Genomic DNA, 26008 nt, shown 5'->3' with positions numbered 1-26008 from the left:
GAAATGTTGTCATATTCAATTAATAGTTCTTGAATAGAACTAGCTCTTGAAAATAATTGTCTAAATTGCAATTGTTTCAGTCTAAATACCATGATTCATTATCCAATTTTATTTTAAGGGTGTCATTCAGACTAAAGAGAAATTGTTTCAGGAGTTCATCAACTTCAAAATGCAAAAACTTGTGGGAATCACTGATGTTACCACTTTATAAGTTTAAATAATACTACAAATGAAGTAATTAAAACATGGGGGAGGGGGTGGAAATTAAATCACTTGTACAATAACACCAAGAAACACAAATAACCAGGACAGGATGATTATAACATTTTCTACTTCTTAAAATTAGGAATTTAGGAGCTTAACTTCAGGGTCATATTTCATAGTATATATTTTCTAGCATATATTTTTAATTATGACTCTTCCCATAGAGATGCACAAATATGCAATATGAGATATAAGATGCTAATAACCCACTCCCATTAAACAAAGAATAATCCCATATTAAACATTTGAAAATCAAATACTGCATGTCATCTTGTCAATTTATCAAGATTTACAGGCCTGAATATGGTTTATTGAGAGACAGCACCAAATAGTATGCACAAAAAAGAAGCAAGGACGTTATCCAAGAAGATGATTTTGAAGCTAACAGGAATTCAAATGTTAAACAGCAGATTCAAACATTACTTATTACTGATGCAACACCGCGAAAGTAGCATCTTTCTGTATTTGAGATACTGCATGTTTTCCTTGGAGTGCAAGCTTTTTCTTTCACCTAAGAACAACTAATTTCTCATGAGCCATTCCAGTGTTAACCTGTACATAGGAATATTTTTACCTAAATGTCACTTGCTAGACAAATATGCAGTTTTATGGATGTCTGCACTTTTCATAATCTCATGAAGAGAGGGTCGTATCTCCACTTAATCTTTTTCTTGTGGGATCCTAACCATCCCTTCATACTCTTTCATTAAAAACAAAGTCAGAAAAAGATACCAAAGGACCACTAAAACATCCCCAATTGGCACTAGTTTTTAAAAAATTATCTACTATAGATCACCAATGAATTTACAGTCATCTCCATCAGTTGTATCAGCTGATGTAACAGGCAACAAGTAGTAAGGTTTAATACAAAAGCATGAGAAAGAAAGCTTTTTTTCAACTAAGGTTCCTGAAGATTTGAAGAAAAGCTGTGTAAGACAATAATAAAATTGCACCTTCCCAATTGCTTCCTAGAGATTCCAAATGGAAACTCAGAGTGTCTGACATAGCCATATATTTTTAGCTGCAGACACTATTGGAAATTTCTGTCAGTTTTGCTTTGACATATGGGAAAAAGATGCAGCTGGTTAGAACAGAAGAAAACACACTATCATATGCAGTTACTGACTTATTTCCTGGTTTTAGATGTACCTTTGATACATAAACATACCGAAAAAACCCCCCAAACATTAAAATGCAAAACAGGATTTGTAATTTTTTTTCTATCCTATTTTAAATTTTATTTTCACTACCCTTCTTCCCCCCAAAAAGTAGAACAGAGTGCTTACCCGTGGCATTCAGAAACTTCAGATTCTTCAGGTGTAGGACTTCCTTCTGATTTTTTCCATCCAATGACATATTTACTGACTGCTCCTTGTCTGTGGTACGGTTTTGAAACCGACCCAGACATCTGTTGACTGCTATTCTGAGACACTATATAGACTTTGGAGGTATCTAGGGAGCCACTCTTTTTAGAGCAATGTGTTGATGGGCTTCCTGAGTGATGTGACCCACTGAAAAAGTGAAGAAAACACACAAAAGCAGAAATTAAATCTGCAATACAACAACAAATAAACGCTTCACCTGGTATACAGCAATAATTCTTGATGTTAAGTTTTTCTCAAGGTTAAAATCAAGGAAGCAATATTGGCACAGTAATTTTCTACATACAAAATACATATACATTAAAGCTCTTTGAGAAGAGAATTGTGATGGGTTTCTAGAACAAATAATGCATAGAATTCAACTTATAGAAATGCCACTGAAAACTGATATGAATCAAAATGAGTAAGTTCAAGAGATATATATTTAATTTGTGTGTGCAATTTAAAGTAAATATGTACAAGCACATGTAAATCAAGAACTACATAGGGAATTACCCAAATATCTCTCTAATTATAAAACTTATGTGCTTTTCTATTTCACATTAATTTTGCCAGTTCATGCCAGATTAAACTGTGTCTTTCACTCAGACACATTAATATTAAATTATCAACAAATTTAACAGAAGGAAAGTTCAGCTCAACAAAACAATCCTCTGGATAATTTTAACAGCCCTTTTTATTATGAATAATAGCACTAGTAGACACTAAAAAAACCTTTTAGTGAAGATTCTCAAAATTATTTAAAATAAACACTTCCTTGAAGAATAAATTTCTTCAGAGTAATTATACAAGACAAATTCATTCATGTCAAGCATATAAAGAAATGAAGTTACAAGATGTTATTTGGTTATTTTCCTGTACTGATTGACATTGAAAACAGGAAAATCAGAGGGAAAGAAGAACAAACAATTTCCTTCCATCCTTTATAGAGTAAAAACCTTAACACATAGACCAAAGCTTCAACTTCAAAGTCACCATAAAATGGGAACTGAGAGACAAAGGCAACCAGCTGTAAAAGTGTACTTTCAAAGTTTGCTTTACAACAGATGTACCATGCACACATTTCATTAGTAGCAAAAAGAAGAGCTGAAAAACAATCAGAAATTCAATTCAACAAACAAAACCATAAAGCATACATCACAATAATGTAAATTGGGGAGGATGGTACACGATGCAGTTTCACTATATGTAAAATTGACCACTGCAATTTTTCTGATTTCCCTCAGCATTAACTCCAAGGTAATTTGTTGCACTGTACTAAAAAAACAGAAGTATGTGAAGTGAGTTCTAGGTGCAAACTTATCTTTTACTCAGGGATGTTTCCCAACTTTAAAAACCTAAGCAATGTGCACATGGTCACATATAAAGCCTCCATCAGAGCTGGAAGGTGGTCTGGCTATGCTTTTCAGGCAGACTCATCAAAAATTGCCTGAAAATTGATCACATAGGCATTTGAACACAACAAAAATATCAAAATCAGTTAAGTGCACTTTCAAAGAAAGGTAAACAGAATAAAAAGAATGATAAATAGTTATCTCTATGTTAATCTATAATCCTTAATCCCTAATTTGTAAGAAACACATACCTGGAATGAGAGGAGATTTCGCTTAGGTCTCCCATACTGCCTTCAGCTGTGTGACTGGTTGAAATAGCAGAGGCATAGCTATGAACAGCATAGATTTTAGCTGGATCATCATCTGGGCCAGGAGTTTCAGAAGACTCGGTCCACTGCTCAGTACGACAGTGTACTCCAGACCTGCTGCCAGCAAGGTGCAAAGGGGCCAGCAGAGGAGCTGGCATGCAGGGAGCTGTATCAATTCCACTGTCAGTAGAAGCCCCCTTTATGTATGTTAATCCAAGTAGCTCAGGATCCATCAGATCTCCAGAACCAAAGTGTTTCTCATCACTGTTGCTGGATGTATTACTGGATAGGGTGTTGCTGCTTGAGTGGCTTGAACAGCTTTTGTCCCCAATCTTAACAATAAAACAAACCAAAAAAGACACCCCACAAGTTAAATAGTGAGAGATTTATTTTCATATAAATTACTGAATTTGTGCCATTCAAAAACCATTTTATTATTTTTTTACACTATGCTATAATATAACTGCGAAGTATGAAAAGAGCCAATTATACCACCAGTTTCTGTGAAATGAATTGCACAGCTGGCTAGACACATTAAAGGTTGATGTCACTGCAAATAAAAAGGCTCTAGTTCCATCTTCTATCACAAATCTTAACATTAGACGTGAATTTTCTGATTATAGGACCTGCTTAACATCCATAAAATTGCATTTCTGAACAGTTAAAATAAGCATTTTGTTAAAGTTAGAAGCCTTGGTAATTATTTGTTTAAGCAAGCTCTACCGCAAACCTGAAAAACACCAAAGACTGAATTATTGTTGGCTTTTTCTCAGTGTAGGTGAAATATGCAGCTCATTGGATCAAATCCAATTGGATGTGTGGCTAGTTAAATTGAAGCCAATTGTGATGTATGTGTACCAGATGAAAGTAACTTAAGTCACAGGGCCCTAAACTATGCATGGCTATTGAAGTGGAATAATTATGTCAGGCATTTGTGTCAATAAAGTTGGGGGGTTTTGTAATTTATTTTTTTAAATAAATTTTATAGAGAGTTGGATTAACTTATCTCTATGACAGAGTAGCCAGAATAAAGGCAGATGGACTTCTACTTGGGCAGATGGACTTCTATTAGGTAGAATATAGGTGGGAAGGGTAACTAACTTTTTTATGAGATACCTCTCCTACAGATGCTAGGAGATGCTGTTGCTCACACATAAAAGCAGCTAGACAAGGCAGTCTTTCCAGAAATGATACTTCTATTCCCTACAGAAATTAACAGGCCTCAAATTTTGAGAAAATCAGTTTAGAAAAAAAAGGACAGGTCACATTTGCACAGTTTCTAACGTTTACAAGATGGCTGTTGCCTTAAAAATGATGGAACAACTGATAAAAATACAATAAGCAGTTTTTCCAGGGAGAGGGACGTTGGTATGGGTGCTGTTTAATACTGATTGTTACATATACTGATCTTAGCTTCCTGTCAATTTTGGCTTAAGGTAAAAGAACATATTTTTGTCTTCATGTGCATAATTCTACCGCATTATTCTGTTTATGACAATACTTCCTTACCAAGAAGTATCAAGCTAGATTCTCATTAGTTATCAATGTATGTTAGATGGGAAACTGGCCTCGTATACTCACCAGTATAAAATTACAAAGAGCATATCCTAGCACATATAGCAGGATTTTCCAGGTAACAAACATTATCATTAGTGTATTTTCCATCACTAGGTTGTTGAGGATTTTGCCATTACAGAAGACAAGCCACTAAACTAGGTAGACTAGAAATCTGTTCAGCATTCCCAGCCTACAAACTACATTTTTATAGTGCTTATGATAATTACACTACATGGGTATTTCACACAAGATGAAAAGTGGTATGGTAAATATAATTTTATTGTCTTTTAAAGGATAATTAAATATGTCAGATGAAACAAGCCAGTATAAATGTAGCTGTAAATACACAGCTGAGTATAAACTATACTGGTTTTATCTCCTCAGTGCTCCAGACCTCTTGGAATTCTGAGTTTATAAACACAGTTTAAGCATACTCAATTCAACCCACATGTAGGTGAGCATACTCTTTGCCTCCCAAAACATACAGCGGTCCTCATAAATTACTAAAATGTATTTTTAAGATGTATTTCTTGAAGTCCAGAGTGGGGGCTTTTTTGTTGTTGTTTTGAGGTTTAGTTTTTTCAGAGTTTTGAATGACATCCAAGTAAAAGACTTACATGTGAAAGCTTGTTTGGTGACTCCTTGCCACTGCCTTCTTTCTGTAAAGCTCGGTCTTTGTAGGAACTCAGGACTTTGGTCGATGGTGTATGCCACTTGTTTTCTGCAATACATAATTGTGTTTTAATTTCTGAATGCTAAAAAGATGAGTATACTGTAGGAAGGAAAAAGACACACAACTCAGCATCAGGTTTCAAACCTGTACACTCTTTGGAATCACAGGCGTGTATCTTTGTAGAATTTCCTAAGATCCAGCTTTTCGATTATAACTAAATGAAATTCAACCTGCTTTTCATCATTCATGAGGTTTTATGAAGTTCAGGATGAGTTTGTTTCAGGTATTATCTAAATATCCCACATCATATTCTGTTAGACTGTCTGTAACAGTCCCTACTTTCACTATCATATTACATTGCTCTTTGTGTATCAAGCAGAAGGTGACTGCATTTCAACAGGCACTGCATTGCAAAGAACACTTATTTTTAAGATATAGTGGGTTTTATTACCAGAATGTCTAGTTCCTTCCAAAGTGTCCTCTCGTTCTCTGCCTCCTTCACACTCCAGCGAGCCTGAACCTTGGTGATGTTCATGGAGTAAAGGGGACTGGCATCTTTTAACATAAGCAGAAAATTAAGCTGTTAGGGTTTTTATCCTGCAAGACTAGTTACACGAATAACAATAACACTTTTTTATCTTAAAACCAAATACTTTGTGAGTGATTTTTTTAAACAATCATCATTCCCAAACATTTCCAAACTATTCATGGAAATATTTACATGCAAATTTTTCAACAGCATACTGTTATATCTTAAGTGTGAATAGGCCAAAAAGACATGGGACTTCAAGAAGAAACGCACTCTTGGGGCTATATACCCAAAAGGTTTTCGCAATGAAGAACCGTGATAATATGGTTCTTTACAGCTTCGTGATCTAAGCCCCACAGAAAGTAACTCTGGTTAGGCATCACAGGTTTTCACACTCAGAACACGTAAGCTAGTACTAGATCCATTGTTTTGTTGCAAAAGCTAAAACATTTCACAAAGCAACACACTAAAACCTAGGCTACTGTTAGAAATAACTGTGCTGGAAAACTTTACACAAGATGCATTTTGATGTGTTTACTGTCAAAGGAAAAAAAAAAGCTACTGCTCAACTGAATTATTAGCATCTCTTTAGCTGCCAGTGATTTCACTGAGTTATCTGAGATTCCTCGAAGAGTCTCCAAGATATGGCATATATATCTGCTACATGGAGTATCTTATCCACAATCAATCATGCCAAAGCATTAATAAGCTTCCAGACAAGAAGTCAAGATGATGTTTTCAATATTCACATTTTTTTCTGAAAAGTAACTTCTGACAGCCACTTGGCAAATCTGGAATGCTTTTATATTACTCTATGTAGATACTATCGTTGCTCAATTTTTTATAACAGGAGTGTTTTTGGCAGCTGTATATATACAACAAAGTCATAAATTTAAAGTAGTTTAGAACAGATGTCTCACATAATATTCTTATAACATGAGTTATACTGGGGTGGTCTTTTATATAGATAGCTAACTTCTGAAACTTCAGCACCAAGGTATTAACAAGGGATTAAAGAAGCATCCATATACTGCAACAGCCTTTCAGGGAGACCTCTGAAATTGCTACGTTTTTGAGAAGAGATGTAAGGGAATGGATATCACTGAAACAAACATTTTGAAGACCATAAAGATATTTTTTTAATCAAACACCTTTCTACTGAAGCAAAAGGAGAAGGTATTATTATTTTATTCCAGTTCTGAGTTACTAGCTGATTTCTGCCCTATTTCTGGGAAAGTAAACCTAAGAATCAATTGTAATTTACCTGAATTGTAAAGTAAAAATTTGGTCCTAAAGAATTAAATTAGCATGACTTCAAAATTGTATTTCCATGCACGTTACATCAAAGATCAGTAAACCTGTACATCTTAAAAGATACTAACAGTGTTTGAAAATAAATCTATGATATAGAACATGCATATAAATTTTGCTAAAGAAAGAAGATGCATAGAAGCTATTGCAAGATTTACATAAAAATTTTAAAAAATCACCAATACCCGTCATATCCCACTTGCTGTCTCCAGTGGCTGCTCCCGCTGGGTCCCGGGTCACTGGACGAGGATTGGTTGCTCGGAGAACTTCTGTAATGTTTACTAGAGTCATTAACAATGCACTGAGGTATTTGTGGGGTTTCAGATTTGAAGTTGGCTGTGCTTCTTTTATCAAATACATTCATTTTTACGAATAATACAGATGCAGTATGAACACTTCGCTACATTCATTTTGGGAATTTAGAGTTTTATCTCAGTTTCATAAAACTTAAACAAGAATTTTAAAGGTATAGTATTTACTCCATTACTAATAAAATACTTCCAACTGAATATATAAAAAAGGCACAAAAAGAAACAGACTAAGTGCAAAATCCTCTTTTCCTGAGTTCTGGTTTTACTTCTGAACAAGTGGGATTACTCAGGAGTCAGAGCAGCTGGATTAGGTCTCTAAATTTACGTGTGGGAAGCTCTCATGGTGGATCAGAAACAATTGTTAGTTCCTTGGTGCATATTCCAATTTTCAACATAGTAAATTCAGAAGAGCTAAGAGCAATACTTTTTTTATTTTATTTTATTAATTCTTTGAAATGGAAAAGCACTAAGAAATCGTTTCCATGAATAGTATTATTTTGTACTTACTATTTAAACTTTTGAGCCTCATGTTTAAACAATGTCTCTAAGCAGTTCTGTTGAATTCCCAGACAGTTGAAATTCAATGCTTAAATTTGGTTTTGATCACTGTCCTTTCCTTCACTTCTGTGCATATCATTCCATAACTACAATTTAATTCCCTGTATTTATCTTTTTTTTTCTTTTTTCTCCCTCTCTTTTTTATTTTTTTTTTTTACATGTAGAAATGAATGCCTGTACTCAGAGGGGCTGATAAGAGGCAGTTTTGTGTTTATAAACAACACTTTCCCAAGGACTTGACCTTCATAGAATCATAGAATCACAGAATCGATTGGGTTGGAAAAGACCTCCGAGATCATCGAGTCCAACCCTTGGTCCAAATCCAGTCCATTTACTAGATCATGGCACTCAGTGCCACGTCCAGTCTGCGTTTAAAAATCTCCAGGGATGGTGAATCCACCACCTCTCTGGGCAGCCCATTCCAATGCCTGATCACCCTCTCTGTAAAGAATTTTCTCCTGATATCCAACTTAAATTTCCCCTTGCGGAGCTTAAGCCCGTGCCCCCTTGTCCTATTGCTGAGTGCCTGAGAGAAGAGACCAACCCCCACCTGGCTAGAACTTCCCTTCAGGTAGTTATAGACGGTGATGAGGTCACCTCTGAGCCTCCTCTTCTCCAGGCTAAACAACCCCAGCTCCCTCAGCCTCTCCCCATAGGACTTATGCTCCAGTCCCTTCACCAGCCTTGTTGCTCTTCTCTGGACCCGCTCCAGCACCTCAATATCCTTTCTGAACTGAGGGGCCCAGAACTGAACACAATACTCAAGGTGTGGCCTCACCAATGCAGAGTACAGGGGAAGGATCACTTCCCTGCTCCTGCTGGCCACACTATTTTTGATACAGGACAAGATCCCATTGGCCTTCTTGGCCACCTGGGCACACTGTTGGCTCATGTTGAGCTTCCTGTCAATTAGTACCCCCAGGTCCCTTTCTGCCTTTCAACTAGCAACTTTACAGTTCAGCTTGAAAATTTTGAAGACATTAGCTATTATATTTTGTCTAACAGCCAAATACATACACAATAAATAGATAGTGTAGTGCCTAATTTTTCATCATGTTTGTCTCTGACAAGTATAGACAAGACTGAGCCTCTCATAATCAAGTGAACTAGTCTATAGACTATAGTTTAATTCAGTTCCATGGACTTGCTTCTTACCACTAAGAATTTTGCATTTCTTAATCAGCCTAAGCGAACCAGCATTAAGGACTAGGTAAGTTATGATCCCATGTGTTTCCAGCCTCCAGACTGATGTTTAGGACATTGTCCTCAAAACCAGGACACTGGTTTGTGCAATCCCAAGGCTGATGTATGTCTAGATCCCAAGCCTCCTATTTGATGGACAAGAGTGAAGCCTTTACCCTACTAAACAAAGAGTGGCAACAAAAGGCGAACCACAGAAATCTGATCGATTAATGCCTCATGGAGCTCCTTCATACAAAAGTTCCAGCTGACTATTCTCAGGAATGGATTCCAGATTCCAGGTGATAGGATGCACTAGCCTACAGGTGTGACTCAAGGACTAAAGTATACAGACATTTCTTGGTGCAAAAACCAGAAGAGTGAGTCTGATTGAAGCTTCACTCAGGCACATGCTATTAGCAGCTGTCACAGAATTATGCATTTTATGAAAACAGGAGTAGAGCTCAAACTTATCCTTGTATTTCTTAGTGATTTCTAATTAGAGGAAGCTCCTTGAACAACACAAAACCACTTGGACCACCTTCTCAAAGCACTTAAAATTTCCTCAGAAACCGTATTAGGAGAATAAGAATTCAGCTCTCAGGTTCTAATTTCACTCCAGGGACTGGGCACCTAAATATTACAAGGCACAGTAGTTAAAGTGTTGCTTTTTAACTCTTTTACTATATTAGCCCACATTTCTGTTGCTTCTTCCTCTTTTTGTCTCTAAAATCAACTGTTTTATTACTGACTTCACTCAGCTTATTTTCTGATCAGCTGTTAAACCTTCCCTGTTCTATCAACCTGCTTCTCCCTGCTTTCACTCTTCAATTTGCCTAAACCAATACTGAGTTTCTGACCCTCTAAAATCTCTCCATTATTTTCCTAGCCTGGGTACATATTTTCACCCTTACAAGACTACTTATAGGCACTAATCCACTTCAAACTCGTCTATTTTTAAGCCCATCTCTCTGCCAAATCATCAACTATGCCTCTTCCCATGTGGAAAGACCTTGCCAATTAGGTACCTTTCTTTGAATGTTTCAAGACCTACATGTCACAGTCCATCATTTTCCTCTCCTTTCATTATTTATCCTCTGCATCATGTCTTCCCCAGAACAGCACCTCAGCATTGCACATCTTTTGTTTAAGTGATACAGGAATTTCTTCCTGATAAAAGATAGCCTCTGTCTTAGCATTTTTTCACATTCTTCGCTGAGTGTTAGCAGAAGCGCAACTTATGTTTGTAAAGCTTTTTTGAAAATGAGCAGCATGTCAGAAAGCTTTCCTTTCTTTCTAAGAATAAGCATACAGTATGCTTAATAAGGCTTCATAAATCCTGAAGTATTTCTAGACATTTGATACATTGTCTCCTTATGCTAGATGTTAGCAAGAATTTCATTAACAAAACATCAGGAAAAGCGTAAGTTCTATAATGGTATATACATGCTTACAGAATTGCACCTCTCAGTTTTTAAGGAGGTGAGGAAGTGGATGGGGAGAAGAAGAATACTGGGAGTCTGCCTTCCCCAGACAACAATACAGACATTTTCACATATGTACTACTGTTACCTCTATACATTTCAATGTAAAAAGTCACTAATTCTTTTCTACTAAATAAGATAGGCAATGTAGCAATAGTGGTATTTCATTATTTCACACAGTTTTTTTAAAGCTATTTAAGACTAGTGTTTAAGATTTCATATCAATTAGATATTTTCAACATGAAATAATTTCTTCCTTCAAAATTAGGACTACATAACCCCAAGGAATAAGGGCATAAGTTTAAATGATTGTAAACAATAAAGGACAGAAAGTTCTGCTCAAGACATATGGTTCTCCTAAATAATTCAAAGGTCAAATGTATTTACAAATTTTTATCTTTAAAAATTCTGTTTTCATCTTAATGAAGAATTATGATTAAATTACAACAGAGCTAACATTTAAGGATACCATCTTATCATTTAAAAGGTGTTATATTCAAATTACATGCTCTGCTTTGTTTAATTAAAAGCAAAGCAAGGCATAAGGACTGGCAATGACTTGCAGAACCCTTTGAAACTACGCCAATAGCTCGGTAACAAGATTAAGTCATTAATTTTTAAAGGGATGAGTTCATTTTATTTACACTCATTATTTGTTTAAATAGGCTTCCAACAGGTGGGGGACAGGACATTATTTAGATCCAAAAGTCACAAGGCAGTTTCCCACTTCACCGATTTGGGACTAAAAGGAAAGATCAGCTGTCCTCAGCATTCAGATCCTCAGTACAGTCCACTTCCATCACAAACAACAAAGTTACTTGTTTAAAGAAGACTGGCCCAGTGAATTCTCTTTAATACAACTTCAGAATTAAAATTACTGTCAAAACTCAACAAAGTGAAGTCAAAAAAATAAGATACCAAAGTTCTAGAAAGCAGAGATTTCTAAAGTAAGGCACATTAGGAATATGACAGGCATTAACCAGAGAGTATATTACCTTGCACCATCTGGCAGTTTTCTATCAAAGGAAGTGCTGCGAGGAATGGCTGTCTGAGCCTGCTGGAGAAGCTGCTGGCACTGCAGTCTGTCAGATGTTCCTAGGATTGGAGAGGCACGAGAGAGAGGCTGCCCAGCGGGAGTCGGCACCCGATGCCAAGTGGTATTCCTTCTGAAAGGGGTTTTATACTCACATGGGGTGCCTTCACTGTCAAGTTTGTATTCCACCATGGGTATACGACAAAGTTCTGAACAACCCCTGTGGTGGGACAAATAAAAATGCTGATCAGCGTCACTGGGGAGAATAAAGAAAGAAATCTTGTTTCACAGTCAGAATTATATACATATTTTGATTCCAGGTGCCCAAAGGTGTTCATATAGCATTGTGCTTGAAACACTTCAAAACATGTCAGGCCAAGCAAATAAGAAATGTTTCAAAACAAAGGAATTGCTGTCATGTGCTCTAGAATCTTTGAACTGTCTCCTCACCGTTCAAAAAGGAGAACATATTAACATTTTATAAATTAATCTGCAGCTTGAATTTTACATAAAAAAAATTTTAGAAACAAGGCATTCAGAAGTCATGAAACATCAAGTTCTTCTAAAACAGGTTTGGTTTCTTTAAAATTCAGAAATATGTTTTTTTAGTGGGGTTGAGAACTCTCCGTTAGAATCCCACCTTGTCTCTACCAAATGACAGAGCATATAGATTACAATGCAAAATGATTAAGTGGCACTTAAATAGTTTTCTCCGTGTTTTCAAAGTGTACTTTCTAATGTCTCTCTTCCCAGGGATCTCTAGGCCTGGAAGAGAATTAAGGAAGTAGAAGGAAGAGACAAAGCAGAAACAGTCTGGCTTACCACCTCTGCTTGAAGTGTACAATGTGGTTAAATACTGACAGTATTCCCAGACAGTGTAAACTCAGGTAAAAGTACTGACAGTGTAAAAGTACTGACAGACTCAGACCGGACTTAATAATTAAGGGTTACTGTTTCAGAAATTGCTTAATAGCAGCTTCACATCTGCTTTAAATCAGCTCTTATTATCATTGTAGATATTTTATATTCTGAACATTCTGTTTCCATTAATTGTCTGATAGGCAGTGTGTACTAAATCAACATCTGTAAAGAAAACACCCTAAATAACTCTAAAGCAATACATTAACATTAAGTAGGAAATAGTGAAAATTTGCTCCTCTGTCTCAACTACAGTTCTGCTCCATTCCTCAAGCTGAGTCTTGATAGAGCTTTGCTTTTGTTGAAAACTCAATATTTACCATTTCCAACTACACTAAAATCACCTAGAGAAAATAGAATAGAGTGTGTGTAAGGAGTTCACAGTCTTAATCCTGAAAATATCTTGGCACAAATGACTTAACATAAATGTGAAGTTCAAATAAATTGTATAAATTCTCACACATTAAATTACTGTGCCCTAAAGCTTCTGAATCAAACCCCCAAAGAATATTTTCATTATCAGTCTTCAGGTATACAGATTAAGAAAAAAAAGAAATTAGAAAAATGCTATTATTCAAGGTTGTTGAAGAGAAGACACATGAGCAACTGTAACAATTGCATTCTAGATATTCTGTATATGCCCAGTCTGATCCAGCCAAATGCTTCAGTCTGTTGAATTTCGTAGTATGAAACAGGCAAACTGTTCATCCTGTAGCATTGAATCAAAGAATACAGAGATGATCTAGCAACACTAATATTAGTTTAATGCACTGCATATTTTTTCATGTGGCTATATATACAGTTATCCATTGTTTGACTAGGAAGTTGAACAATTATGTAGGCTAAAATTTCAATCACCCTTCTGCTAATTTCTTTTTTTTAACTCCCTTCTTCCTTCCTGTAGGCTTTAGGCATTAGAAACAAGACAACCCTTCCCCAGTTTTTATTATTAAGATATCAATTTCACAGTTCATCTTGGTAATTGAGAAAGTTACAGCATGTAATTGTCATTGTATCCCTCATTAGATACTCCCCATAAAGTACTCTAACTGTTGTAAAAATAGTCATGAGTTTTAAAGGCAAAAGGGATTGCTACTACTATTTAGTTTGACTCAGCTTGTTAACTGATTAACTAAAGCATGATATAAAAACAGGAAACAATAAGCTTTGCCACAATGAGTAAGAATTTAAAATTTTGTAAAATATCGTGTTTGCTTGCATCAAGAAAACAGTCCCCTACAAGTCAAAAAAAAAAAAATATTCAGGACTTAGTTCCTGCAGAAAAAGGCTTACAAAACAACCCTGTTTCAAATCACTGTACACATTCAGTCTTACTTATGAATTCAAAACACAGCCCCAACATGTCTGTTGAACTGGTTCAGAAAAAAAAAATATCCATGGTTTTATATGGCTTCTTTTGTCATATAAGAGTTTTAGATTTTAATTTAAAACTACCAAACCAATCACTTCAACATTTATACAAAAAAAAAATATGCTTCACTGCTTCACAAGCACTGCCTAAAGAACAGATACTGCAGCATACTGAGACAGGTAAAGTCATAATTGTAGCTACCTCTTATATCAGAAAGAAAGAATATCAGTTACTTCATTCCTGCAATCCAGTAAGGATCCCTATCTCACTCCCCGCCATGGATCAAACTGCAAGTGATCTTGCACGAAAAAAACCCACAAAACTAAATGCAATTTTCTCCTAAATATTTAATTTGACCATTATCTAACTTCTAGTTATAACAGTGTTATTTATTCCACTGAAGAAAGAATATACATTGGCACTGGTATTGAATGATGGGTTTTCATTCTCTTTTTAATTTTAATTTTACACATTTTTAAATTAACTTGAAAGGATATGTAAAGACAAATCTCTATTTTATGGTCTTAAAAAGATACTTAAATTTATGTTAAACAAATATAGGATATCAAACATCTTTCGCATTTATATCCTATATAACATTTGAAAAACAGACTCATGTTATTTAACATGTAAATGTGACCAGGTTTTAGCCACACATCAGAAAAGATAGCACTTCCTTCACTATAGTTTGTTATTAATTAAATCAATTCTTCAACATAAAGCACAGACTCCTACTAATATCTTTGGTTCAAGAGCCATATTATCCTATAAAAAAATTTAGTTTATTAAACCTTCTCTGCAATTACAGAGAGCATGACTTTATGATACAACAAGCAGGTCATAGCTGCATATTAAAATCTAAGAGTCCACTATAAAAATCTGCAATGTTCCTTCAAGGAGCATTATGTTCTGAAACAATTATCAAGCAGTCCATTAAATTTTTCAAAGTACATTAACCAAATCTTTCAATATTAATTTCGGATTCCATATAAAGGTTCTGCAATAGGCTCTGTGAAGGGCCTATATTAGGCAAGGATGTTAGTTAAAAAAGGTAAATATTCATCTCCATGGAAAAGTTAGAAGCTTTCATATACCATGATCAGCAGCTTGCCACCTTCATAACTACACAAAAGCCTTCTTTTTCTGCTATGTCCTATGACTATCAACTACTGGATATGACTTTGGTATTTGGACCCCAGCTATCTACAGATCTCACACATTATGAATGATTTGTTAGGGTAAGGACAAAACTAGAACACCTGGTTACAATTTAACTTAAGTTCAGTGTATCACAGAGGCACGGTAAGTAATGGTGTGCATTAGTTATATGACACCGACAAATTATCCCTTACTATCACCATTTCAATTCAAAACATTTAATCTTGCTCAATAAGGAGTCCTTATCTATGTCTGGCAGTACAATAAGTAATTGCATTCTGCTCACTTAAACGTTGCCTTTGAAACCAAACACTTCTATTACAGTGCATGTTTGTTCTTCCACTACAGCAGTGCCCGAAGTGTCACAATGAGATTGATGACTCATTGTGCAATCTATTAAATCCACATAATAAAACATAGAATAATTTCTCCTAATTGTAGGGACTTAATTGAAAATCAGAATTTAGTAGCTTAGTTTTGCTTAGACTGAGGATGTAGTTAAGTCAGTCAAACACAGATTTCCCCTTCCCTGACATTCAGAAGTGCCTCCTGGAGGTAACCTCTCAACTCCACTGACTCCCTATATTAGCTACAGCACAAGTCCAAGACACTGCATAATACTGAAATGCTGTAAGAGAACTTTAGTCAAAAAGTCAAGACAAAAATTTCAAGTTCTGACATCTCAGCAACCTATTAACAGTAGTGAGCTGCATAAAAAAAAAAATGTAATTTGAAAAAAAGTAAGTCAATTTTATTTTAAAATAATTTCATACCACAACAGATGTATGACATTGTTTATGGCAACCTCAGATAAGACTGCTACTGACTTTATCACTCCTGGTTTAAGACAAGTGCTAACTCTCTGGCAGTCCCTCCATAGAGCCAAAGAGTTGAAGCTGCCAATCCCTCCTTTATGAAGATACACTCATAGCCCTTCTGATCTTTGTTACTATTTAGTTTTAACCAGAACCTTTGTGGGGATAAGCTGACAAACAATTCAGAGGCCTCCCTAAGAACCTCTACACTTGTACTGTTGTATGAAAAAGAGAAATACAGAAAGGAACTAGATGATCTTTAAGGTCCTTTCTAACACACAACATTCTGTGATTCTATGATTAGAGCAAAGAAAGAAAAAAAAAAAATGAAAAGGAAAAAAAAAAGGCATCTGGAGCTCTTCTTTGCATCTCTCCATAGGGATAATCAGAGCTTTGCTGGGCATTTTTGGTTTTTTTCCTGCTTGACTGTAACAACTGTACACATAATAAACTTTAGCAATTATAATTAACTCCTGCTATAAGTTCATTCATAACCCAACATAAGAAAAAAATCGAAGTCTTTTTACTTGGATAAGAAATACAGTAAGTGCCAGAGAATTGTTTTCAACTCTGTACCTTTATAGTTCTTTTGTTAGACTATTTCTGGGTGGCGAGCATATGTTTCACACATTGCCTAGTTTTCCTTTGTTTTGATGCAAATCAAAATAGAAAAAGATGCCTGTACAATAAAGTTTCGGCTTCCCAAGGATGACAGAAATGCTGCATACTTAACCTTACACTCCTAAGTAGTATATACTGGCAAAGGCCAAATTTACACATCCTTTTCTTTGGAAACTACAGTGGGAAGAATAAAGCTCAAAAGAATGTATAAAAAGTGACAGAAAACTACATTTTTAAACAATTTTTTTTCTTTTGTGCAGAGGAAAACCATGATGTTTTGCTTATTTAAGGAAGAGACACAACACACAGTGCAGGACATACTAAAGATGGGGAAGAGGGCAACCTGTACCTTATGCCTAAGTTGTGTTGTTTTGCTGGTGCTGCCACCCTTCCAAAGGCAGGAGGGGTGGCAGACACATCACAGTGAGCAGAAGAGCCAAACTTCGTACCGTGACATTGACCTTCTATTAGGACTTGCACTTAAAATGTAACAGCCTAGGTCAGAGTCAGTGGTGCTCATCAGAGTTCTGACAGAGTTTGGTTTTGCTAAGAGCCTCCATCAGGCTAAACCACAGTGTTTATGTCTCAATCCCTGCATCTAATAATGTTATAGGAAGTATAGTAAATCTGATGGTAAAGAAAGTTAAGCATTTGCTACCATTTTATTTTTTTGTTGGGTAAAGAGGATTAACTTTTTGCAAGTGGTACAGCTTCCAATTAGTATCATTACACTTTCTTAGTGATAGTTCATTCAGTTGCCTCTAACAAACATCATAGTATAGAGTTTTCAGGTATTTTCAGCCTTCTTAGATTAGGAGTAGGGGTGGAATTATAAGCTTTGGTACATTCAAATTCTACTTTTACAATCAAATATTCAATTTCAGGTTTTTCTGCTTTAACCTGCCTCAGGTGTTGTTAGTCAGCAGTTCTAAACCTGGTTCCCTTCTAGCGCAGGTGGGTAATTAAAAAAATAATAATTAGAAAAAACCAAAGAATCTGAAGGCCCTATGAACTATCCAACCAGCTTATGGCAAAGACCCTTGTGAGAAGATTTGAACTCTACCACACAGTAAATTCTTCCACTTCCTAAAAATATTTTTCACAACATTCTGTACTCTGTTGGTTATCTGCTACTTAAAAAAAGCCCCAGAAACACAACTGTCTAATCAGATCACAATCATTTAAGGGGAACAAGCATCAGGACTGGAAAATAAGGAATTATATCTATTTTATTTGTAAGAAAGAGTTTGCAAAGTTCAAGAGAATAAAACAACCTCAAAAGAAATGCAGTAGTACTTAAAAATGGCCCACAGGCAGTTTCAGTCATAGTTACTAAAATATTTCCATTTTCAAAATTACCTACAAGAAGGAAAAGAGTCTCTTACTTGTTCTGGCCAACAGTGGAAACTACTCCTGCTATACCTCTTCAGCTTTTTCTAGCCCATCCTGGGAGATTTTGTTTTAAAGTTTTGTTTGTTTTCTAAATTTTCTAGAAATTGTTTCTTCAGCAGTTTCTTTTTATACACAATGGTAGTTGAACTAAGACAGACACATAGGTTTCAATGTAGTAAAAAAGATTCTAGCAGAATCTACAGTTTAAAATGGATTTAGAAGTACTTGATTTCCTTGCTTGTATTTAACTGATTAAGGACATAGTGCCCTTAGCACTACTGTGACACCACCAGTGAAAGTAAATTAGAATGAACATCATTATTCTTCTGTCAGAATGCATATAATTCTAACTACTGTGCTGCAGTACTACACAATATTGACAACACCAGAAGAACAAATTAACAATTCTGAAGAGATAGACATAGCACAGAAACAAATATATGACACAAGGATGCTTACTTAGATCTGAATACAATAACTAGTAGGTTTGTTCTAATGCTGCTTTGCAAATTTAAAGAATTTCTGTTTCAAATAGCAAATTCTTCTTTCTATCTAAACATCAGCCTGGCACCACACAAATAATTATGATTTCTCAATTTGTACATGATTATTTAAATGCCAAAGCAAAGTGAAAACATCAGGAGTTTTGTCTCAAGTACATTAATTTTTACAGGATAGTAAATGAAAAGCCTTATTGCATTATTGGTTTTGCATATACTGCTATCAAGACTATAGGCAGAAAGGGTCTACGTTAAGTAATGGAAGGTATTTATCGAGCAGAATTTTCCTTTGTAATTTCCTAGTCACTCTGCAACATTCCTTTGTAAGCACATTCAACATTCAAATAGTTGAAATAAATGGTGAAATAAATGAATACAAGACAGTTTGCAGAAAAAAAAATCCTTGTTAATAGTTTATTGCTAGCATTCTTTGTATGTGCACACTTACATTTTGTTGGTTTTCTTTTAGAATATAAAAGGTTGATGTATTGAGGATGATTTGTGGGTAAGTTAAAAGGCAAAAAAAGGATCGAGTTAAGAACTTCACTCAAGGTCTCCACTTCAGCTGGTTTTTTTTCCAAGAGACTGAGACTGCTTTGAAAACACCCTTGCACACTTGGATCTCATTTTCACTTGAAGGGTACAATTCCCAAGATACTCCATGGCACTCATGTCAAATCAGTGTAAACTCACTTCAGAACTCAATCCCAGCAAGGAACCAGCGCTAATAAGCAACCCATAGAGAAATTCCTCAGTGCTTCCTATTCCTAAAACCCAGCAGACAGAGCTAAGCAGAAACTACTCATTCAAGCAGTGGAAATCAGCTGATTATCTCAGAAAACAAAAGACAGGCATTAATAAAATGATACATGTGGATTTTTTCATGAAACTATGAATTTTTTTTTTCTAAAATTATATTTATATTCCTGTAAATGTATGTAAACTTTTAATGCAACAGATTCTTGTAGAAACAAATATGCGTATCTTTATATCTTATGCACTGTGGGCAAAAACTTGAAACCTCAGATTATGGCACCTAAAGTAAAAAAGTATTGACAAACTACCAATTTCTACCCTGAGAAATCAGGCTGAAATTCAGAGAAAAAAACCCTAACCAACTGCCAGAAGATCATATATTCTGTAGGATGAGTCAAACTTTCAAGGTACTTATTTTAGCCTCCAAATCAACTTTTCTACATATGTCAGATAGTCTGATGTATCACTTCTTAAAAGAAAACCTCTAAAAACAGCTGTGAAGAAAAGCAATAATTACTGAAGCACAGATGCCAAGCTTTCGCCTGCTTTTGAACCATCATTCCTTCTAGCACAGAAGGCTAGGTGCAAAACTGAAACACAGGAAATTCCATTTAAGTATATGTAAAAACATTTCTTACTGAAAGAACGATTGCATACTGAAACAGAAATATTGAATTGTTGAATCTCCATCCTTGGAGATATAGAAAACCCAGTGAACGTGTCCCTGAGCAATGTGCTCTAGCTGACCTTGCTTTGAGCAATGGGATTGTAGTCAACAGCCTTTCCAACCTCACATATTCTCTGTTTCTATGATTCTGTAAGATAAGACATTGCAGAAGGCTAAAACAAGCAATTGAGTAGGAGACAGAGAGATGGATTTGAACAAGTTTTAACTAGTAAGTAGCAGTGATAGGCTATCTTCTTTCTCTAAACTTCTGGTAATTTATTCCTTTCTGCCTTCTCTTAATTTCCCTCATTCATTAATATATTTTACAAACAATGTCATAGATCATATTTGTCAACTGAAACTCTCAGTCTTCTCACCTAATTCCTATATTGCTTTCTGTCTGCTCTGTTTAGATTATAAACATTGAGAAAAGGCAAGATCAAAAGTCTTTAGAGATTAGGCAATCAAAATCACCTATCATATTTTAGGGATATAAAATGGAAAATTAGGAGCTTTCTGCTTCAGTGAGAAGTGGTATTTGAGAGAAAGAGACTTCTTTTTATATTAGAAAGGTGAAGCTGAAAAGAACTTAAACATAGATGCTTTTTCTAAATTTTAGAATATCCACATCATTTTTTAAAAAGTTCATTTTCCTTAGTAATTAGTTGCAGTTTTAAAAATGCTAAAAAAATTAAAAACAGGAGCAGCTTTTGCAGATTTTTCCCAGTGTGGTGGCACTCAGTTGAAACTCCTCCTACACACAGACTGAGTGCTATGTATCACACTGATCTGAGATTTTAACATTTTATTTCTAGAAATGTATCAAAGAGGATATAAACAATTCACACATTGTGTATTTTTCTATCCAGGCCTATAAAATACACATTTTTACCTTCAATACAATAGGATCAGCTCATTAGGCTCATATTCTGTAAACAGCTTGGAAATGTATACCAAACAAGTCAGTGAAAATTCATACCCAGAAGCAGATGGTGAGAATAGCAAAGCTAAGCAAAGAGAGGTTTAATTGCAAATTCTATCCAACTAAGCAAAACGGTGCTATTCTACATTCACAGGCATTTTCTTCAGAAAGGAACTCAATGCATCAACATGCAGGTTGAGGCAGGGGACAGCACTTCTGTGCCATACATCAGGCCAGTGACTACTTGGAGAATTGCCACCAATTAAACAGTATTCGTATACAGCTGGCATCGACTTCACAGTGCTGCATGCTACGTAAAATTTTATTGCTTGTTGTCTTGCCAAAAGCAACACATCTAATGTTTTTTCAGCTAACTTAAAAACCAACAAGAGATTTAAAGTTGGCCTGCTACAAAAAGAGAAGTAATTAAATACTCTGGTACAGTTCTCATTTAGAATGAGCCAAATTAACAGCGACTAGACAAGGTATGCGAGAAATAAAGTCACACAGCTATAAAGTTTCAATTTTTCCCTATTTCTCTGCCTCATAATACTCAAAACTTGAGAGAATAAAAGTCTTCTTCACCAAAAAAGGAACACTGACGAAAGAAAAACGCACTTCATTCTTGAAAACAACAACACAGTCACTATACTGATTTTTATTACAGTCTTTCCTGAGTGTGAGTGTGGGAGACCAAAGAGGTGTTCAGGCTGGAGAGCCAGAGGCAGCTACCCAACGAGAAGCCTCAGAGATAGCGATGGATGTGAGTATATATTTCATGTTGCAACAAGATTTCTTTGCTTTAACTGATGACCTCGTTGATGTAATTCACTATTTAATATGACTAAATTAGATATCCGTAAAAAGTGAGGAGGTCTCTAGGACTTAATACTATGTATGTCCAGAACTCAGTATTTCACTACTTTCATTAAAATTTCAACATAAGAAAAAATAAACCAAAGCTTTTTAATGGTCAGGAATCGGCAAAATCTCAAAGACAGACAAGATACAATTTTATGAGAAGGATTTCATATTTTTAAATTCAGTACTAAAACATAAAACTCTCCTATGGATGAAAAAAAGTAGCATCAGCTTTCAGAACAGCTCAGTCATGTTGCACGAAGGTTTACTTCTTACCCTTTCAAAGTCACACAAAAGTAAATTTTCCATTAAATTCTTTCTAGTATCTCATTTTATCTTCTATTACATGTCAATATGGCTTTTGGGGAAAAGATTGCTTTAAGAGCCTCAATAATGTTATCACCAAACATGACAGACAATATCCACTTACTGAAGACCTCCAATAAAAGAGCCATCATTTAAGCAGTAGCAGAGAAAAAAACCAAACAGATACAAATGTCACATTGAGAACTGTTGCTCATTACCTTCTAGGTGCTCCATCCTCGTGTGGCTGAATAATCACCACTTTTACTGTCACCGATGTACGTAAAAGGTCAATCATTTGCTCATGAGTCAAAGTTGCCACAGCCACTTTACAGATCTCAACCAGGCGGCTCCCTTGCCGTAGGCCTGCCTTCCAAGCAAAACCAAAGGGCTCCACATCTGCCACTATCCCTTCAAAGTTCACGTGGAATCCAAGCTGGCCCAACCCATTCCTCCGTAGGGTCATTTCCGTGGTTTCACATCCTCTGGTCACTATCTAAGGAAGTATCAGATTGTTATGCTATTTATTGTCAGGACACACTTCTTTAGACTCAAAACCAGATCTGTTTTCAAACACTATTAAGCCATGTATGGCTTGACATTAACTATCTTTAGTATACTAATATTAAATTATTTTAACATTTATGTTTGCATGAAGGTTTCTGCATAAAACAAAATGAACAAAACATTTCATGATGCTAAAAATCTTACATCCCCGGAGCAAGCACCTGACCCATGTCAAGCTCTTCCCCCCTTGCCCAACATTAACACAATACCATTTATATCTTATTGAAAACTCAACAGCTGGTTTAGTTTCAAAACACTAAGCAAGAAAAACACTGCCCTAGCCTCCTGTTTCAGTTGGTTGACTGCAGGTGTGCAGGCATTTTTATTCAGTATTAAACTTGAGATATAACATGAGCCAAATTGAGTGAAGTGCTTCAGTTCTAGAAGCTTTCCTTCCTCAAGAAAATAGCAATGAATATTGATTTATTTTGCTTCACAGCCAGGTTCCTAAATATCACCATCTCCTGACGTGGACATTACTAAAATGGGATAAGAGTTTTCATGTTACTAGGAAACTTAGAAACAAAAGAATTATTTTCCTCATATTCAATGAAAAGTAATTCTGTCACTATACAGAACAACCAAAATCCTTCAAAATTCACATTTTCCTAACCAGGTTCATTTCTATATACTGTGAAACAAGTCCTCAACAGTTTTACTGTGTAAAACATAATCATACAACAGCCTGTAAGCTGGGATACTGCAGCAGACTCAGAAGATGAAATTCTACCCCACATTACAAGGTAAGTTTGAGAGTTACCCTAGCACTCCCTTTTGTCAGTGTCACAGAACTAGTATGCATTTTAGATCCATTAGTACAGTTGGAACAAAAACTTCACCACTGTGAAACAACATTATCAAAGATCTTTGTTTGTAATGCATATCAAAGACCTCACAGTCCCTTATAACAATCCAACAAGGCAAATATCTGCCCTTTAGAGATGCTTATGTTACTGCACAGATCAAGGAACCTTCCCAACATTTTCCCATGCTGCACTAAGAGCAATTCCACAGCACATCTTGTTCCACAAAGGTGTTCATGATGATTATGGTTGCTTTTAGTGTGCATCACAAAGATACACACATTACTCAACTTTAGGCATTTAATTTCATGTGCTCAACTTAGGAGGCTAGTGTCCTTTATTTGCAGGTGTGCAGAACAGATCTTTGCAAAGGTTGTTTTATAGCTTGAGTTTAATTCAGGAGGCTATTTTGGAAGAGTCATTCTCACTCTCCATTGCCTTTTGAGCCAGAATCTGCACAGGCTGGCTTCCTAGTTTATTGTGTGCTTCCCACAGAAGAACGGTCCAACCTAATTCTGGGCTGCATGGCGAGGGATTGGGACTGTACAGATAGTGAGATGTTGGCACTGTGATTGGGTACAGCTGTCACAAAACTGCTCCTTTCACCACCCGAGTCAAAGGCAGTTGACTTGGGGCAGTTTTATGGGAGGTTTAGACTGACCTAAGACCCCAGTGCCCCTATGCTGTGTCTGTATCGCATTAGCACTTGTGCAGCCATGCAGACAGATCAGAGGAAAGATACAGCTGAACAACAGGGTGCTTTTTAAAATAGTGCTCCAAAGAGCTGGCAGGCAGGGAATGGATGGGACTGACTCCTTCACTCACAACAATTATGAAATTACGTCCCCATCATAGAAAAAGCAACTTAACACATAGCAAACATTGAGCTGTAAGTTACTTTTGTAGCTTCCTTTTTACACTTCCTGTTTAGACTGATCTTTTGCCCACAATTATTATAGAGTCAGGGATGAAAGTCCTAAAGTCTCCCTTCCCAACCCCATGGCTGACTGGAAATACCCTGGTGAGTGACTGAAAGTCACAATTTTCAATATCTTATTAAGTTTAAAAGCACTATTGTCTTTTTAGAATATTTCCATATGGATATCTGTCACTCAGCAGAAAAAAATCAGAACTTGCACAAATGACAACAAAGTGCTAAAAAACCATGAGGTACTTCAGGGCTGCTGATCTGAGGAAGCTGGTGCACGCTCATGCTTTTAACCTGTGATAAACTCAAGGTAATGAAATACAATTAGCCCTCATTCATTAAGGGGTAATCCATGACCTGTGAAATACTGGAGAAAGATCTGATATAACGATCTGATATTCTGAGAATTATTGCCTGGAAAGTTTAGGCTACTTGAACTGTAGCACTTCTATTCATATTCTTTCCAGTTATTTTTGAAGATGTAGGTTTCAAAATCAAAATGTGAAAGTCATTCTTGAGATGTCCAAAATGTACTCCGAAGGTTTTGTTTACAAAACCACATTCTGGGTTTTACTAACAAAATAAAAGCAGCTATTTCCTTTGTCATTATTCAGCTCTGAGTTTTTGGTATATTATAGAAACTTTCCTTTTTAAATCAAACTTTCTGTTGTGTTTAGAACTGTGCATATAGTATTAGAACCACATAGCATGTGGTTGAATTCTTTTTTTTTCCAGCTCTCCAGTTATGAATAATTTTCAAAAAGACTTTCATAATTTGTGAACTAGATAAGTGAAAATGAAAATTTCAGCTCTTTGTTAGCTACAGTTCTGTGACAAGTTTCTAAAACATATTTAGTCATGTAGTGAAAAGAACATGTTATTGCAGTCAGGAGCCCAGCTGAGGGATCAAATTCTATCCCTATGAAACTACTATTCTTTTGGGGGGGCAGACACCTCTTTATCATTATGTCACAATTATAAAATACTGCAAAAGAAATGCACCAGCTAAAGTATACAGATTTTCCCAACTCAGAGCAGTAAAGTCTCTTCTTCAAGCTAGTTAAATATTCCAAAGTTAAAAGATAAAATAAACATTCCTGTCAAAGATTCATCTATTCCCAATAGGAAATATTCCAGAAGATCTACTCCTCCATAAGTGTATATCCCCTAAGAGGTAACACTGCATATTGCATAGTAATGGCACATGAAACACAGTGCTGTTCCACTTCAAAACAGGTCATTCTGCTTACTTGGTTGCCATTTCACTGATCTTGTGGCTGCTAATGAACGAAGAGCCAGCTCCTCTGAACGGACTTAACACAGATGAAGTTAAAAGATATAGATCCTCCAAGTGCCATGAAGAAGGTGAAGAGTTTTTTTAATATACAGGATATTAAAGAAATTTTGTCAACTCAGGTTCTTGTCTAAAGATCCATTTGGTGTTTCCATTTAATCTTGTATCACTCTGCCATTCTCTGTTATCCTGAAGCTCAAAACCACTA

General features: G+C 35.8%; 1 protein-coding gene across 5 annotated transcripts in view; it reads right to left on the bottom strand.

Moving 5' to 3' along the window:
- SIPA1L2 (signal induced proliferation associated 1 like 2) overlaps nt 1–26008 on the bottom strand; it is a 131583-nt gene that overhangs the window by 22200 nt on the left and 83375 nt on the right. For all 5 annotated transcript variants that reach the window (XM_064648814.1, XM_064648815.1, XM_064648818.1 and 2 more), the window contains 7 exons: nt 22430–22704; nt 11886–12143; nt 7544–7627; nt 5970–6073; nt 5463–5566; nt 3232–3620; nt 1551–1775 (listed from right to left, as the gene is read on the bottom strand). In XM_064648814.1, coding sequence (XP_064504884.1) covers nt 1551–1775; nt 3232–3620; nt 5463–5566; nt 5970–6073; nt 7544–7627; nt 11886–12143; nt 22430–22704 — 1439 coding nt within the window. The remainder of the gene's footprint in view (nt 1–1550; nt 1776–3231; nt 3621–5462; nt 5567–5969; nt 6074–7543; nt 7628–11885; nt 12144–22429; nt 22705–26008) is intronic.

The sequence above is a fragment of the Pseudopipra pipra genome, chromosome 3, assembly GCF_036250125.1.
Source record: "Pseudopipra pipra isolate bDixPip1 chromosome 3, bDixPip1.hap1, whole genome shotgun sequence".
NCBI classification, from domain to species: Eukaryota; Metazoa; Chordata; class Aves; order Passeriformes; family Pipridae; genus Pseudopipra; species Pseudopipra pipra.
The sequence above is the reverse complement of the archived record's forward strand: the minus strand, read 5'-3'. Positions and strand labels throughout refer to the sequence as shown.